Source organism: Macaca mulatta, chromosome 16 (assembly GCF_049350105.2).
Source record: "Macaca mulatta isolate MMU2019108-1 chromosome 16, T2T-MMU8v2.0, whole genome shotgun sequence".
Taxonomy (NCBI): domain Eukaryota; kingdom Metazoa; phylum Chordata; class Mammalia; order Primates; family Cercopithecidae; genus Macaca; species Macaca mulatta.
Window position 1 is genome coordinate 22,068,883 of NC_133421.1, and position 16,304 is coordinate 22,085,186.

The following is a 16,304-nucleotide window of genomic DNA, read 5'->3' on the forward strand; positions in this document are numbered from 1 at the left end:
TTTATATAGGATATGTTGCAGGGGAGGGTAAGCAAGAAGCAACACCACCACCCTCTCTGCCTCCCCTCCTGCCATCACTCCGTTTCCTTTCTGACTCCCCACAGACTAGTCCCCCATCCCCAGTTCTGGTGGTTTACCCTCCTGTGTCCAGGGGATTTTTTTGTCAGGCTCTCCTGCTTAGCCACAGGAGAATTACCTGTGATTACCCCCACTCAGGGCTGATCATGGCCTTCCCTGGGATTTGATCGGAGCTGGAAAGAGACAAGACAAAACCGTGCATGTGAGCTCTGGGGCTGCCCACGTGTGAGAGCACCCGGGCAGCCAGCACTTGGGTCCTTCCTAGGTTTTGGCCATCCGGCTCTCCTCTCCATTCTTGAACTTCCCCACAATCCCTCTGGCAAATTCTCTTTTTGCTTTGCCCCAGTGTGAGTTTAGTTTCTGTTTCTTGCCACCAAAAGGATATAGACCACGTGTCTGGCTAGCTTTGGACTGTCCCTGCTGTGGTCTTAGTTGAAGTCCTCACAGGTTGTCCCCTGAAATAGTGCAGCGGGCTTGGTGGAGTCTGCTTTCCTCCAGTGTCCCCACTCCCTCCCGCCCAGCAGGACTGAGCCTTTTCAAAGGCAGGCATCCTTAATAGTCCTGCGTGTGGCAGGTACTTTCGTGCACTGCCTTGACCCCTCCCCAGCCAGTGAGGCTATTAGACCCTCCACCTTCTGTCCCAGCTCCATCTGCCTGTGGCCCCTCAGGCATTCTGCTCCCTCTGCCTCAAGCACTGCCTCGGAAACAGCCCATCAGACCTGGGAAGGGCCTCGGTCCTCTGCCCCAGCTTTTCTACAGGACTGTGTGAGTAGTTCCAGGAGAGCTGTGCCTGGGTAGTGCCACCACACAGCCTTGGCAGGACATAATAGCTGGCCCTGACTGTCCTTGTCAATCAGGACAAGCCTCTGCCTGAGTGACTTTGCTGAGCTCCCTCAGCTGTGAAGATAGGTGATGCTCACAGCTGATCCAGGTGAACAGGAGTATCATGGGGCGTTCTGAGCATGATACTTAACACATCTGTCCACCTCGGCCTGCCTTTCTTTTTGCCCTGTGGATGTCTGTAGCACTGGGTGTGAGCCCTGCACTGGACCCTAGCTCCCAGCTTCATGCTGGACCACCACAAGCAGGGGCCAACACAGACATGTCAAGGGTGTGAAGCAGCAAACAGCAACACTGGGTGAATTTACACTGAACGGCGCTGGGGAAGAATGGCTGTCAGGGCTCTTTTCTCTTCCCTTAGAATGTGCAAAAGTCTTCTATGCTGCTGGTGCTAAGCTGGTGCTCTGTGGCCGGAATGGTGGGGCCCTCGAAGAGCTCATCAGAGAACTCACCGCTTCTCATGCCACCAAGGTGAGCCACGGGCATGCTTTCCATGGGGAAGGAGTGCAGGCCCTCTTCTGTAGGCACTGAGGAGATAGAGGTCCACTCCTGGACTGCTGAGTTACAGGACATCCACGTGTCACACTGTCCCAGGGAAGGCAGCAGGTCTCCATAGCGAATCGGGCCCGCTGCATGGGGAGGGAGAACTGTCCGGTGGTTTACATCTCGATGCCCCTACTGGCTAGCACTATGAGTTTAGAAAGTTCTCTTTTCTCCCTTCCCTTTTACCTGGCTAAGCTCTACTCATTGGGTGGGAGTAGGAGATGGTGATAACTTTAAAAGGTTTTTTTGGAGACAGAGTCTCGCTCTGTCACCCAGGCTGGAGTACAATGTCCCAATCTCAGCTCACTGCAATTTCTGCCCCTGGGTTCAAGTGATTCTCCTGCCTCAGCCTCCCAAATAGCTGGGACTACAGGCATGCACCATCACACCCAGCTCATTTTTGTGTTTTTAGTAGAGATGGGGTTTCACCATGTTGGCCAGGATGGTCTCAATCTCTTGACCTCATAATCCGCCTGCCTCACCCTCCCACAGTGCTGAGATTGCAGGCATGAGCCACCGTGCCCAGCCAACTTTTATAGTTTTAAATCTTACATTTAGGTGACTGATCCATTTGAGTTAATTTTTATAAATGGTATTAGGTAAGAGTCCAGTTTCATTCTTTTGCATGTGGTTATCTCCTTTTTCCAGCACCATTTGTTGAAGACCGTCTTTCCTCATTGAATGGGCATCCTTACAAAAATCAATTGATTACATATTTGAAGTGTATATTTCTCGGTTCCTTGTTCTATTCAGTCAGTCTATATGTCTGTCTTATGTCATATCATACGGGTTTGTCTCCCCCTTAGGGGGAGGGATGGAGCATGAGGGTAGGAAGGGGGAGGCAAGGGGGAGGAGGAGGGGAAGGACCCATACTGTTTTAATTGCTGTAGCTTTGTACAACTTTTGGAGTGAGGAAGTGTGAGTCCTCCAGCTGTCCTTTTTCAGGAGTGTTTTGGCTATTCAGGGCCCATTGTCATCCCATATGAATTTTAGGATTTTTTTTTCTATTTCTGCAAAAACTGCCAGTGGGATTTTGACAGGAATAACATCGAGTCTATTGATCACTTTGGGTAGTACTCTCACATTAACAACACGGTCTTCCAATCCATGAATGTAGGATGTCTTTCTGTGAACTTATGTCTTCTTTAATTTCTGTCAGCAGTGTTTTACAGTCTTCAGTGTACAGTCTTTCACCTCCTTAGATTATTGCCAAGTGTTTATCTTAGTCTGTTTTATGTTGCTGTAACAATAGCAGAGGCTGGGTGATTTTTATTTTTATTTTATTATTATTTTTAGAGACATAGTCTTGCTCTGTCCTCTAGGCTAGAGTTCACTAGTGCAATCATGGCTCACTGCAGCCTGAAAATCCCAGACTCAAGCAATCCTCTGCCTCAGCCTCCTGAGTAGCTGGGACTACAGGCACACGCCACTGTACAGGGTTAATTTTTTCATTTTTTGTAGGGACAGGGTCCTGCTATGTTACCCAGGCTGGTCTCGAACTCCAGGCCTCAACTGATCTGCCCACTTTGCCCTCCCAAAGTGCCAGGATTATAGGCGTGAGCCACTGCGCCTAGCCAGACTGAGTAATTTTTAAAGAAATCTAGTTTTCAAAGTCTGGAGACAGAGAAATCCAAGTTTGAGGAGCCGGCATCTGGCAAGGGTCTGGTGTCTGGCAGGGGCCTTCTTGCCACGTCATAACATGTAGGAAGGCACCATGTGGGCGAGAAAGAGGGAAAAGGGCTGAATTTATCCTTTGAGAAGGAAGCTCCCACAATAACAGCATTAATCCATTCATGAAGTTCCCAGCTCTCAACACTGTTGCATTGGGGATTAAGTTTCTAACACACGGGTTTTGGGAGACACATTCAAACCATAGCATATTTAATTTTTTAAACTGCTATTGTAAATAGAATTGCTTTCCTGATTCCCTTTTCAGATTATTCATTGTTTGTATATAGAAACACAGCTGATTTTTGGATGTTACTCTTGTACCTTGCCACTTTGCTCGATTTGTTAATTAACTCTTACTAGGTTTTTGTGGATGTATTGGAATTTCCTGTATATAGAATCATGCCATCTGCAAACAGAGATAGTTTTACTTTTTCCTTTCCAAATTGGGTCATTTTTTCTTGTCTAATTGTTCTGGTTAGCACTTCCAGTACGGTGTTGAGTAGCCGTTGCGAAAGCAGGCATCCTATCTTGTTCCTGATCTTAGAGGAAGGCTTTCCATTTTTTTCCACTGAGTATGTTATCCGTGGGTTTTTCACAAACACCCTGTGCTGTGTTGAGGAATTTCTGGTCTATTCCTAGTTTATTGAGTATGTTTACCATGAAAGGGTGTTAAATTTTGTCAGATCTCTTCTCTGCATCAATTGAGATGATCAAGTGGGTTTTTTTTTTTTTTTTCTTTCTTTTTTTGAGAAGGAGTTTTGGCTCTTATTACCCAGGCTGGAGTGCAGTGGCACCATCTCAGCTCACCACAACCTCCGCCTCCCAGGTTCAAGTGATTCTCCTGCCTCAGCCTCCCAAGTAGCTGGGAGTGCAGGCATATGCCTCCATGCCCAGCTAATTTTGTATTTTTAGTAGAGACGGGGTTTCTCCATGTTGGTCAGGCTGGTCTCGAACTCCTGACCTTAGGTGATCCACCCGCCTCAGCCTCCCAAAGTGCTAGGATTATAGGCATGAGCCACCGCCCCCCGCCAGTTTTCTTTTTTTTAATTTAAAGAGACAGGGTCTTGCCATGTTGCCCAGGCTGGCCTCGAACTCCTGGGCTCAAGTGAGCCTCCCTCCTCAGCCACCCAAAGTGCTGGGGATTACAGGCATGAGCCACTGTACCTGGCCATGATTGATTTTCCTATGTTGAACCAATCTTGCTTGTATTCCTAGGATAAATCCCACTTGGTCGTGGTGAATAATCCTTTTAATATGCTGTTAAATTCAATTTGCTGGTATTTTGTTGAAGATTTTTGCATCTATATTCATAAGAGATATTGCTCTATAATTTTCTTGTGATATCTTTAATCTGGCTTTAGTATCAAAGTAATGTTGGCCTCAGACTGAATTAGGAAGTGTTTTCTCCTGTTCAGTTTTCTAGAAGAGTACGAGAAGAACTGGTGTTAATTCTCCTTTAAATGTTTGGCAGAATTCACCAGTGAAGCCATCCGGTCCAGGACTTTTCTTTGTTGGGAGGTTTTGATTGCTGATCCAATCTCTTTATCTGTTATAAGTCTCCTGAAATTTTTTTATTTCTTTTTGAGTCAGTTTAGGTTATTTGTGTTTTTTAAGGAATTTATCCATTTATTCTAGTTTTTCTAACTTGTTGGCAAATAATTGTTCATAATATTCTTTTATATCATTTTTCATAATCTTTATAATCTTTTTTATCATGTGTTATCATTTCTGTAAAGTTGGTGGTCCCACTTTCATTTCTGATTTTAGTTATTTGTGTCTTCTGATTTTTCCTTGTCAGTCTAGTTAATGCTTTCTCAACTTCGTTGATCTTTTCAAAGAACCAACTTTTGGTTTCATTGATTTTTATTGTTTTTCTGTATTCTGTTTGTTTGTCTCTGTTCTGATCTTTACTATAACATTTCCTTCCTCTGCTGGTTTTGGGTTTAGTTTGCTATTCTTTTTCTACTTCCTTAAAGTATAAAGTTATGTTATTGTTTTGAGCCTAAGTGATCTGTGGGACACATAGCTCGGATGGCCTGCCACTCAGAAAGTGAATTTGGTGTCTGTTTTATTTGACCAGGTGCAGACACACAAGCCTTACTTGGTGACCTTCGACCTCACAGACCCTGGGGCCGTAGTTGCAGCAGCAGCTGAGATCCTGCAGTGCTTTGGCTATGTGGACATACTTGTCAACAATGCTGGGATCAGCTACCGTGGTACCATCATGGACACCACAGTGGATGTGGACAAGAGGGTCATGGAGACAAACTACTTTGGCCCAGTTGCTCTAACAAAAGGTAACAGTCTTGAGAAAAGAGCAGTGATAAGTGATATGTTGGCATTCTTTTTACTTCACTCGGATCCTTTCCAGCTAAACGTTCCCTATCTCCATCCTCTCTATTGCCCTGGAGTGGGTGTTAGGTGTTATTGTCACAGTTTGAGTATTTGCTTTATAGCTTCCAATCAAGATGTTCTCTTTAGTGATGGCCACATTTGTGCAGCATTACCTACATGTCTTTTTCATGGTGTCTGCAAACCCCTACAGGGTGGGGATATTTTTATGTCCCACCACGGATTTCAGTCCAGGGGAGAGGCTCCAGCAGGAAAAGGGAACTGAGCTAACCATTTGCAGTGACCTCCGTCCCTGTTTCGTTGCCTCTCTCCTCTCTCCTGCCAGCCTGCTGGCACTCTGCTGAGCATAGGAGACTAGGAGTTCCAACACAGTCCTCCACCCTAAGGGGTGTTCACCGTTCTCCCTTACTCTGACTAAATATCAAAAGCACGGTCGCCTTCCATCAGCATCACATGCAATGACTGGAAGTAGGGTGCTTGTCTAAGCCTCTGCCTCTGTCCTCAGCACTCCTGCCCTCCATGATCAAGAGGAGGCAAGGCCACATTGTCGCCATCAGCAGCATCCAGGGCAAGATCAGCATTCCTTTTCGATCAGCATGTGAGTACTGCTCTCTCCCACAAAATGCTCTGCTTTATGGTTTTTTCCTGATTATAAAAGTAACACATTTACTATCTAGAATTTAGACACTGTAGAAATAAACTATCCAGAATGCAAAGGCACTTTAGAATGTGTTCTCCAGAGCCACATGTCTGGGATCAAATCCCAACTCTACTTTTTGTCCCCTGTGTGACCTTGGGCAAGTATCCCCACTTCTCTGTGCCCTGCCCTCAAGTGTAAATGGAGACAGCCTCAGTCTTAGCCCAGAGGACTGCTGTGAGCACAGTGCTTGGAGCTGCGCCAGGCACTAAGCACTAGGCATGTGCTAGCCATCCCTACTGTTACAATTATTAGCTTGTCCCACAGATATAACCATGCCATCACTTTGGGGCATATGCCTCCACAATTTTTCTTACATGTAATTCAAACATGCAAAAATGGGATGGCATTATTATTCATATTGCTTTGTAGCTTGTTAATCCCACTTAACAACGTATCTTTCTACATCAGCATGTATGGATTTACCTCATCCTTTCAATATAGTAGTCCACTGAATGCATGTGACATAATTGATTTAGCCATTTTCCTGGACACTTGAGGATTTTTTTTTCCCCCGGTCTTTGACCATTAGCAGCAGTGTGCTATGTAGAACATTCTCAAATATTTATATCTTGGGGCACTCAATGGGAGGGTTTCAATAAAAAGGGTTGTAAGGTAATTTCACAAACTGTCCTTTCTTTGCATCACCTCCTGAAAGGAAATACTGCCTTATCTCCTCTCAGCCACCCAAAGGCTAGACCCAGCCACAGCCTGGTCAGCAAAGGCAGGGAAATCTGAGCTGCTGCAGCACTTTGCAAGGGCAGCCACAAACATCCAGGTCCATGACACTATATGGCCACCTGTGAACTGGGAGTGTAACATAATTTATTCTTTCTTCCAAGATCTGGATCCCAGCTGTACCTTTTGGCTCTGGTATACAACCAGAAAATCTGGTTGTATTTTCTTGGACACATTACTTAACTATTCTGATCCTGTTTCCTTACATATTAGTGAGATTTACAATCATCATACATGCTTGTACATACAGCTTTCCCTGTTTATTAATACTCTCTTTCAACTTTGGATAGGACACCATCTAAGGCTTCTCAAATGGTGCAGGAAAAAAAATAGTATATATAGAATCATAACTAATAAAGCAAATGAGTTAAAATGTTAAGAATGGGTAAATCAGGGTAAAGGGTTTGTTTGTTTTGTTTTGTTTTGTTTTGTTTTTGAGACAGAGTTTCACTCTTGTTGCCCAGGCTGGAATGAAGTGGTGCAATCTCGGCTCACTGCAACCTCCGCCTCCCGGGTTCAAGTGATTCTCCTGCCTCAGCCTCCTGAGTAGCTGGGATTACAGGCACGTGCCACCACACCTGGCTAGCTTTTGTATTATTGGTAGAGACAGGGTTTCACGTGTTGGCCAGGCTAATCTCAAACTCCTGACCTCAAGTGATCCGCCCACCTCAGCCTCCCAAAGTGCTGGGATTACAGGCGTGAGCCACTGCGCCCAGCTGGAGTCCTTTATACTAAATTATTTTCAAGTTTTACTTTGATTTATAATAATACCACTGATTTTTGTTGTCTGTTTGGCCTGCTGACTGCAGTAAGGCGTACAATGATTGGTCTCCATATTCAGCTTTATAATGACCAGGCTGAATATGGAGTGCCTCTTGGGCAAGTTGGTTAACCCAGATAAGTAACAGCCTTCTCACCTATAAAATGGGGAGAACGGCATTCTCTCTCTCACGCGGCTACAGTGAAGACCAAGTCGCGTGATCCACGCAGTGTGCTTAGTACTGGGCCGCACACTGGCAGGGCGAGTGATGTGGACGGTGACGAGGTCAGCACAGCCTGGCTGAGAACTCACAGCCTGAGAGCTCTGGGGAGAACCAGCTGTCAAGAGTGTAGCCTTCTATTTTGGGCACTTACAGGATAACCCACTCTTCCCTGTCCCCAAGCCTGGGCTGTACTCTTGGAATCATGGCTGATAGGGGCATCCACCCACAGCCAATCCATCCAGCCCCCAGCAGCTGTGCCCCAAACCAACGGAGCAGGCCCAGCAAGGCACTGCAGCAAGCTCAGACGCTGCTGAACTGCCTCATGTGACTTGCCGCGACACTTCCTTGCTTTCTCCCTTCCTGTTTCCTTAGCTGACGGATGCCCCTTCTTTCCTAAGGCTAAAACATTTACAATTCTGAATTGGAGGAAACTGATTTACTGTGGAGACGCTGGTATGTTTCCCAGGAATGTCATTATAGGGTCACTGTGTTCCCATTCAGAGCACCTTTTACTGGGTTGTGAAGCCCTTGCTCGAGGGCAGACACAGCTGTTTCTTGCAGGTGGAGTAAGCTCTGTAGCTCTTCTAGATGAAAAGCCACTGCCTGGATATTTGTCAAAATGAGATACATAAGAAGGCAGGCCTGAATTTTTTACACCCATGAAGGCCCACTGATGGGGCCAGTTCTGTCACCTGGTAACTCACTGGGGAGGACTAGGCAGCCAGAGCTACATGGCAGGTCTGCGGGGCCAGCATGGGAGCTGTCCGGCCTGCCACCAGGTGAAGAAAGCTACTTGCAGGAACAGTAGAATAGGTAAGAGTTCATTTCTGTATTAAAAGATGTATATATATATTTTATGGAAAATGTGTACAATCACATGGCTATACGTAGGATATATTAAAGAAATAAATCACTGGGCATGGCTGCTTACTCCTAGAATCCCATCGCTCTGGGAGGGTGAGGTGGGAGGATTGCTTGAGGCCAGGAGGTCGAGGCTGCAAAGAGCTATAATCCTATGATCACAGCTCTTCTCCAGCCTGGGTGACAGAGAAGACGTCTTCTCTAAAAACGCAAAACAGAATTATACAAAAATCCTGGGAAACTGTTAGCACTGATTATCTCTAGGATTGGAATTTGGAAGACAGGAGGACTTTCTTTTCTTTTCCTTCCTTTCCTTCCTTTCCTTCCTTTCCTTCCTTTCCTTCCTTTCCTTCCTTTCCTTCCTTTCCTTCCTTTCCTTCCTTTCCTTCCTTTCCTTCCTTTCCTTCCTTTCCTTCCTTTCCTTCCTTTCCTTCCTTTCCTTCCTTTCCTTCCTTTCCTTCCTTTCCTTCCTTTTCTTTCTTTCTTTCTTTCTTTCTTTCTTTCTTTCTTTCTTTCTTTCTTTCTTTCTTTCTTCCCTTTTATATACTATTTGAATGTTTTACCCAGTAGGCATTCAGTTTTTTTGTTTTTGTTTTTTTTTAACTTTTAACTTGGAATAACTTCAGACTTAAAGTTGCAGGAACAGCACAAATCACTCCCATGCACGCTTCATGCAGATTCCCTAATAACCTTTTTACCTTATTTCCTTTATCATACTCCCTCTCTGTGTATATGCATATATACCATTTATAATACATATAAAACTATATGTATATATAGCTTATAATTTTTTTCCTGAACCATTCGAAAGGAAACTGGAGACATGATGCTCGTTTACTCCTATTTCAGTGTGTTTCCTAAGAACAAGGGCACAGTACACTTCTCAAAGTCAGGAAATGAACATTGTTATAATACTGTAATCTTAAATTATAAAACCAGGTTTTAAAGCTGCAGTCCCAGCTGAGGCGGGAGGATCACATGAGCTCAGGAGTTGGAGTCCAGCCTAGGCAACATAGCAAGACCTGATCACAAGTAAAACCAGGTTTTGAGAACAGAGAGTGTGAATGGTGGTGAATAGTTGGGTACCAGGCCATGCCCACCCCGGCGCACTCACTCCCCTGCCTCTCCGTCCACACGTGTAGACGCAGCCTCCAAACATGCAACCCAGGCTTTCTTTGACTGTCTGCGCGCCGAAATGGAACAGTATGAAATTGAGGTGACCGTCATCAGCCCCGGCTACATCCACACCAACCTCTCTGTCAATGCCATCACCGCGGATGGATCTAGGTATGGAGGTGAGGCCCGGTTTCTCTTTTCTCCTATGAAAATCTGTCGGTCAGCCACAGTGAGACATGCGGTTCTTACATCAGGGATTCTTTGGTCATTTTCATTTGGAATAGAACTTCTAAAGTGAAAAAATTGAGGTGTTGGTTCTAGATATGGACTATTGAATAATCTTCGTTTACCCCACCATGGCCTACCCTTAGTGTGAACGTCACCACTGCAGCGTTCAGAACAGGACCTCTGTGGGCAGGACTCAAGGGCTAAAAGGAAGTTGCCAAGCTGGGATGCCACCAGACTCCCAACTAACCCGTTCGCAGATCCCGAGTCCACGGAGTATTATCAGCATCGGGATTGAGTGAACTGACCTCATGGCAAGTGTAGGGTGTTTGATGGTCTGTCTCTGTCCCGTAGGCTTGAGAAATGACTGATTCCGGGCCAGTCTTCAGGGTGAGGCCGAGTGCAGCAGTCTCAGCACCTTCATCTTGTCTCATTTGGAGACAGTGCAGAGCTGACCTGCAGTCACCACTCGTGGGCAGAGCAGCCGGCCCCAGCATGCAGGCTCAGGCCAAGCAGAGACCAGTGTGCCCGTGATCACTGGAGCCCTTGGAGCTGGGGCTGCCTCCCCTTGCTTGGAACAGGGCCTGCTCACCCCTCCAGTGCTGTCCTGCCATGTCCTCCTCCCTGAAGTGATCTCTTGGGGTTTGTGCTGTGATGTCTGCCAGGGGCCTCATGGTCCTGCACCCAGCCCAGCCAGGCCTGAACCAAGACTGCCCATGTCCTGGCAGAGCTGCGCTCACACAGCGAGTCCTCTTTTCCCACAGTAGACACTATACAGAGGCATGGGGCTTCATACAGCTTTACACCTGTTTAAACCTAGAAGACGCCACTTAAAAAATTCTCTCTGTGGCATTTCAAAATAAGCTGTAATCCAAAACTTCCTCCTTTTCTGCATTAACAAAAACACCATGAGAACAGACATTGGTGAGGGAGCTCAGGCAAGCTGGACAACTTAGTAGTGGTTTCCTGTGGCTAGAAACTGTGGCCCACACCTGTAATCTCAACACTTTGGGAGGTCAAGTCAGGAGGATCACTTCAGCCTAGGAGTTTGAGACCAGTCTGGGCAATAGTGCGAGACCTTGCCTCCACAAAAAAATATGAAAATTAGCCAACCATGGTGGCACCGCCTGTAGTCCAGCTACTCAGGAGGCTGAGTCAGGCAGGAGGATTGCTTGAGCCCAGGAGGTCGAGGCTGCAGTAAGCCATGATTGTGCCACTGCACTCCAGCCTGGGCAACAGAGCGAAACCCTGTCTCAAAAAAAAAAAAAAAAAAGTGGTTTCACATGGTCTGTGCTAGTGGCCGCTCCTGTGTGCCTGCCAGCTGGTCCTACTTTGCTGGCAAAATTGTCAAATTACTCGGGTAGAAGGAACATCAGTTGCTGTTAACCTAACACCTCCTTCTAATCTCTTCCAGCTGTCCCTTCTAACACCTAAAACAAACTAAGGATTTCTTCCTGTTTCTCATCCAGTTAGTACTTGACATCGAGAACAGGGACATGTGTCTGCTCCTGACTCAGTGAGCTTGTGCCTGTGGGCGTCAGTAGTCCCCAGCCACCTCTGTCTGGCCACCCTGAAGCCAGGCTACCCAAGACAAATGAGGTGGCACAACATCCCTTAGTCTTCAGTTGTTCTAACAGGCACACGTTTCCCAGGTCAGGAAGCTGCTTTTCAGATGCAGTGGGAGGGGCTCACTCTGTGCCTTTGCTGTGGACCACCAGGCAGACAGACTCACTTTGGTTCCAAGCCCTGGCTGGGATCCTCAGTCTACCTTGTTTCCACATCCCACCCCGCTCTCGCTTCCCCCACTGACCCACATCCAGCTGCAAAATGGTTCCTCCTTTCCTGGGAGCATGGAATCCTCAGGGGTGGTGGCACACCACCGGCTTCCTGGCCCTGGGAAGAGCTTCGTGGTGGCAAAGGCAGCAGGCTGACCTGACGGCTCACATCAGCTCCACTCCTCAAGAGGGACCTCTGCTTCCAAGTTAGTTCATATGTTTCTTCTGTTTTATTTATTTTAGTTATGGACACCACCACAGCCCAGGGCCGAAGCCCCGTGGAGGTGGCCCACGATGTTCTTGCTGCTGTGGGGAAGAAGAAGAAAGACGTGATCCTGGCTGACCTACTGCCTTCCTTGGCCATTTATCTTCGAACTCTGGCTCCCGGGCTCTTCTTCAGCCTCATGGCCTCCAGGGCCAGAAAAGAGCGGAAATCCAAGAACTGCTAGTACTCCGACCAGCCAGAGCCGGGGCAGAGAAGCAGTGCTCTTAGGCTTGGTTCCTCTACAAGGGACAGTTGTATTTGTTGAGACTTTAATGGCGATTTGTCTCACAAATGGGAAAGATTGAAGAAACACGTCTCACGCAGATCTGCTGGCAGAGGAAGAGAACCAAAAACGGCAGCAAGCTTCCTCCCAGGGTGAGGGGAGACACTTCCGGAGTAAACGTGGAGCTGGGGTTTAACCCTAAAACCAAGAAATAAACATCTCAAACAGTAAGAGTGGTCGTCTTCAAGGACTAGAACCTTGTGTCCTTTGAATTCTGGCCCTGCCAGCTCCTAGAAATTGTTTCAACCTTGGAATCAGAAGATGTGATGTCACCTGACCCAGCTGCTTTTGTATTTGACTTAAACCTCATTGTTTGGGCAGAAAGGCCACCTCCAGTACTCAAGGGAGAAAGCTGTAGTTTCAAGAAGTCAGTAGTCACACCCATTTCCGGGCCCTGTGATATCTCATCCAACATAAAAAGCGGGCCAGTATGTAATGGTTTATTTGGCGTATCCCAAGGGATGGCTTTAGCACCTCATAAGAATTCCCATTTCTCTCTTAACTCTCACTGCATCCCTGTAGGATGCCAGGCACCACTCCAAGCAGAAGGTGACGTTAGTAAAGAGAGAGCAGCCAAAAGGGAGAGGAGGATGCTACATGGCCCCGTGCATCCCTCTAGAAGTAAAACCATCAAATTGGCCAGCTGGGCAGATTCTACAGCAGCCCCTGGTCTAGTGGAAGTGAGCCTTGGTTAGCTGTGATGAGTTGGATCATAGCCAGAAAGAATGCCTGTTTCTGCCTTTCTGATTTAGTAAAAATACATGGTTGAGGCTCACTGAGTAGGTCAAGTTCATTTCTAGTGTTTAGGAAGACACTTTTCCTGTTATTGAAACTGAAAATTGAAATGTAGGTCCACTGCAGACTTCCCCAAATTGGATTACAAATCTCCTATCATATCATACTGACATCTTGCACCATGTCCCAACTCTGGCCTTGTTGAGCCTGTATTTTATGACCATTATATAACATTGGCAGCAACATGGTTTTTTTTTGTTTTGTTTTGAGACGGAGTCTCCCTCAGTCGCCCAGGCTGGAGTGTAGTGGCGCAGTCTTGGCTCACTGCAACCTCCGCTTCCCGGGTTCAAGCAATTCTCCTGCCTCAGCCTCCCAAGTAGCTGGGACTACAGGCACATGCCACCACACCCAGCTAATTTTTGTATTTTTAGTAGAGGCGGGGTTTCACCACGTTGGCCAGGCTGGTCTCGATCTCTTGACCTCATGATCTGCCTGCCTCGGCCTCCCAAAGCGCTGGGATGACAGGCGTGAGCCACCGCGCCTGGCCTGAGCTTGTATTTTAAACAGCTGCCCTAGACAGATGATAAAAATGGCCACAGCCAGCCTTTGGTTAGGGTGTCAGAGGGTTTCAGGTTTCCTGGGAGGAGGAGGACAAATGGGTGATTAGATCTGGTGACTTGTCCCAGCTCCTAACGCTTCCTGGACGTTCCAGGAGCCTCTGGGTAAAATGTGGACACAGACATGATGGGTCTTTCTTCATTTTCCAGGTAAATTGTCAACCTCCCTCCTGACATGGAAGAGAAGGGTCTCCTTAGTGTTCACACTGGAGACAGTAGACTCAGGCAAGAGCTGGAACTGAGACAGCAGCGGCACCTGTCTAAAGCTCAGCCCGAGTCTAAGGTTGAATGAAAGTGCCGAGCACACAGCAGGTTTCCAGGAAATGGCAGCAATGAAGGGCGCTGTCCCTCTAGATGGAAACGAGAGGACGTTTCTCCTTGGACGCTATTGGCTGCCACGCTCAGAGGCACCTGGTGTCCAGGTGCTGTCCTTTCCTCTCCATTATATAACATGGTCAGCAACTGGAGGTTGATGTGATAGGTTGCCCTCAAAGGAATGCAAGTTTAGCAACCATGTACTCCATCATCAGGAGACAGGAACGTCACATATGTTGTTGAGGTTGTTGGTTTTGGGGCCATTGTGACCTGACTCACAGCTGGGGTGCATGGAGCTTGGGCTGGCATTAAATATTTCTTAACCTACATACCACCTATTAGTTGTAAGTGGTTGGATTGCAGCCAGAACGAACACCTGCTTTCATGTTGTTTCTTTTTTTTTTTTTTTGAGATGGCCTCGGCCTCCCAAAGTGTTGGGATTATAGGCGTGAGCCACCGTGCCTGGCCTCTTTTTCTTTTTTCTTTTTTTTGAGACAGAGTCTCGCTCTGTTGCCCAGGCTGGAGTGCAGTGGCATGATCTCTGCTCACTGCAAGCTCCACCTCCCGGGTTCACACCATTCTCCCGCCTCAGCCTCCTGAGTAGCTGGGACTACAGGCGCCTGCCACCATGCCCGGCTAATTTTTTTGTATTTTTAGTAGAGACAGGGTCTCACCATATTAGCCAGGATGGTCTCGATCTCCTGACCTCGTGATCCACCCGCCTCGGCCTCCCAAAGTGCTGGGATTACAGGCGTGAGCCACCGTGCCCGGCCTCTTTTCTGAAATGGAATTTCGCTCTTGTCGCCCAGGCTGAAGTACAATGGCATGATCTCAGCTCACTGCAACCGCCACCTCCTGTGACTCACCTTCAAGTGATTCTCCTGCCTCAGCCTCCCGAGTAGCTGGGATTATAGGTGTGCGCCCCCATGCCCAGCTACCACCTTTCTAATTTATTAAAAATACGTGGTTGAGGCTTACTGAGTAGGTCCAGTTCATTTCTAAAGTTTATTTCCTCCCAATTAAAGTGGTTAGCAACTGGAGATTGACGTGCTAGACCAGCCAGATCTCAATATTATTGTTTACTTATCCAGCATTCTAAAAACCTCAAATCACTTTCTAAAACTTAACTTTATAAACTTTATATTTTGCCATATAAACTATAACACAAACTGAAGAATTGTTAAAATCTATCTAAATAAAGCTGTTTGCCAAAGGCAGAGTCTGAGGCCCACTGTTCTTGAGGAGGAGGTTGGCGAGTCCCAGAGGGGACCTGTTAAAGTCGCACCAACACCAGACAGACGCTCTTCTTGGCTTCAGAGGCTGAGGACTAAAAGGGCCTGCAGCTGTGCTCTTTCATGTCCATGTTGTCTTGGGTCGCTGGAGTTCAGTGTCCCTTCCTGGAGACAGCCGTGGTTTGGATAATGTGGGACTTACTGAGCCTTTAGAATTCTCCCAACTTAGCAGCTGAAGCACCTTCCTGTGGGTGGGCCCCACGTGCACTGCTCCAAAGCAAGAAGCCCAGCCACAGCCCCGGTTCAGCTGATGGCCTTTGAGCAACCTTCACTGCTCTTGGATTTTCACATCAGTGTTTGAACAGGGACGTTGCCAGCAGGGTTAGCGATGCTGCCGTTCCACTTTCTCTTTTCTGTCTTTAGAGGGTTTTTGCCTCCTCCTCTTTCATCCTGAAATTCTGCTGGGGAGGTCTGAAAAGCATGATTTTTCATTGGTTCTGCCTTCAGATATCTGAGGAAGTTCAAAGACACTTTCCACTTTGCTCTTTAAGCCCCTTGGTGTTTCACATCATGCCAAAACCAGAGACGGAAAAATAAAACCAATTAGCTTTTCCGAACAGCAGCGCCTCCATGCAGGGCAGAGGGGCCATAGCTGATGAGTGAATCGCAGAAACGGTGTACAGCCCTGGGCGCCCTGCCCACCTCCCAGCAAGTCTCCCTTCCTTCCCTCAGGGCCCAGCAGCGGCTGCAGCAGATGTGAAAACTCTGGAGGGAACTAAGAGACCAGAACAAGGAGATCCAGTTTGATCAGTTGTCCTTTTACATAACGGCTCTTCACTCTTCTCTGAAATTGGGTGGGGATGGGTAGCTAAAACTAATTTACTAGATTAATGACACCATCTATTCCCTAAAGTGGTCCATGTAGGACTCATTTAAGTGGATTTTGCACAGGAGGGCCCCGGTAACTTGGCCTTTGCT

At 47.1% G+C, this 16,304-nt stretch overlaps 1 protein-coding gene across 15 annotated transcripts in view; it reads left to right on the forward strand.

Moving 5' to 3' along the window:
- Positions 1–15,311, forward strand: part of DHRS7B (dehydrogenase/reductase 7B) — a 63,697-nt gene extending 48,386 nt beyond the window's left edge. For 6 of the 15 annotated variants that reach the window (XM_015118687.3, XM_028835541.2, XM_028835542.2 and 3 more), the window contains 5 exons: positions 1,280–1,389; positions 5,213–5,429; positions 5,990–6,082; positions 9,906–10,058; positions 12,123–15,311. In XM_015118687.3, the coding sequence (XP_014974173.3) occupies positions 1,280–1,389; positions 5,213–5,429; positions 5,990–6,082; positions 9,906–10,058; positions 12,123–12,328 (779 nt within the window). In that variant the 3' untranslated portion in view covers positions 12,329–15,311. 15 annotated transcript variants of the gene reach the window in all.
- Positions 15,312–16,304: the final 993 nt, after the last annotated feature.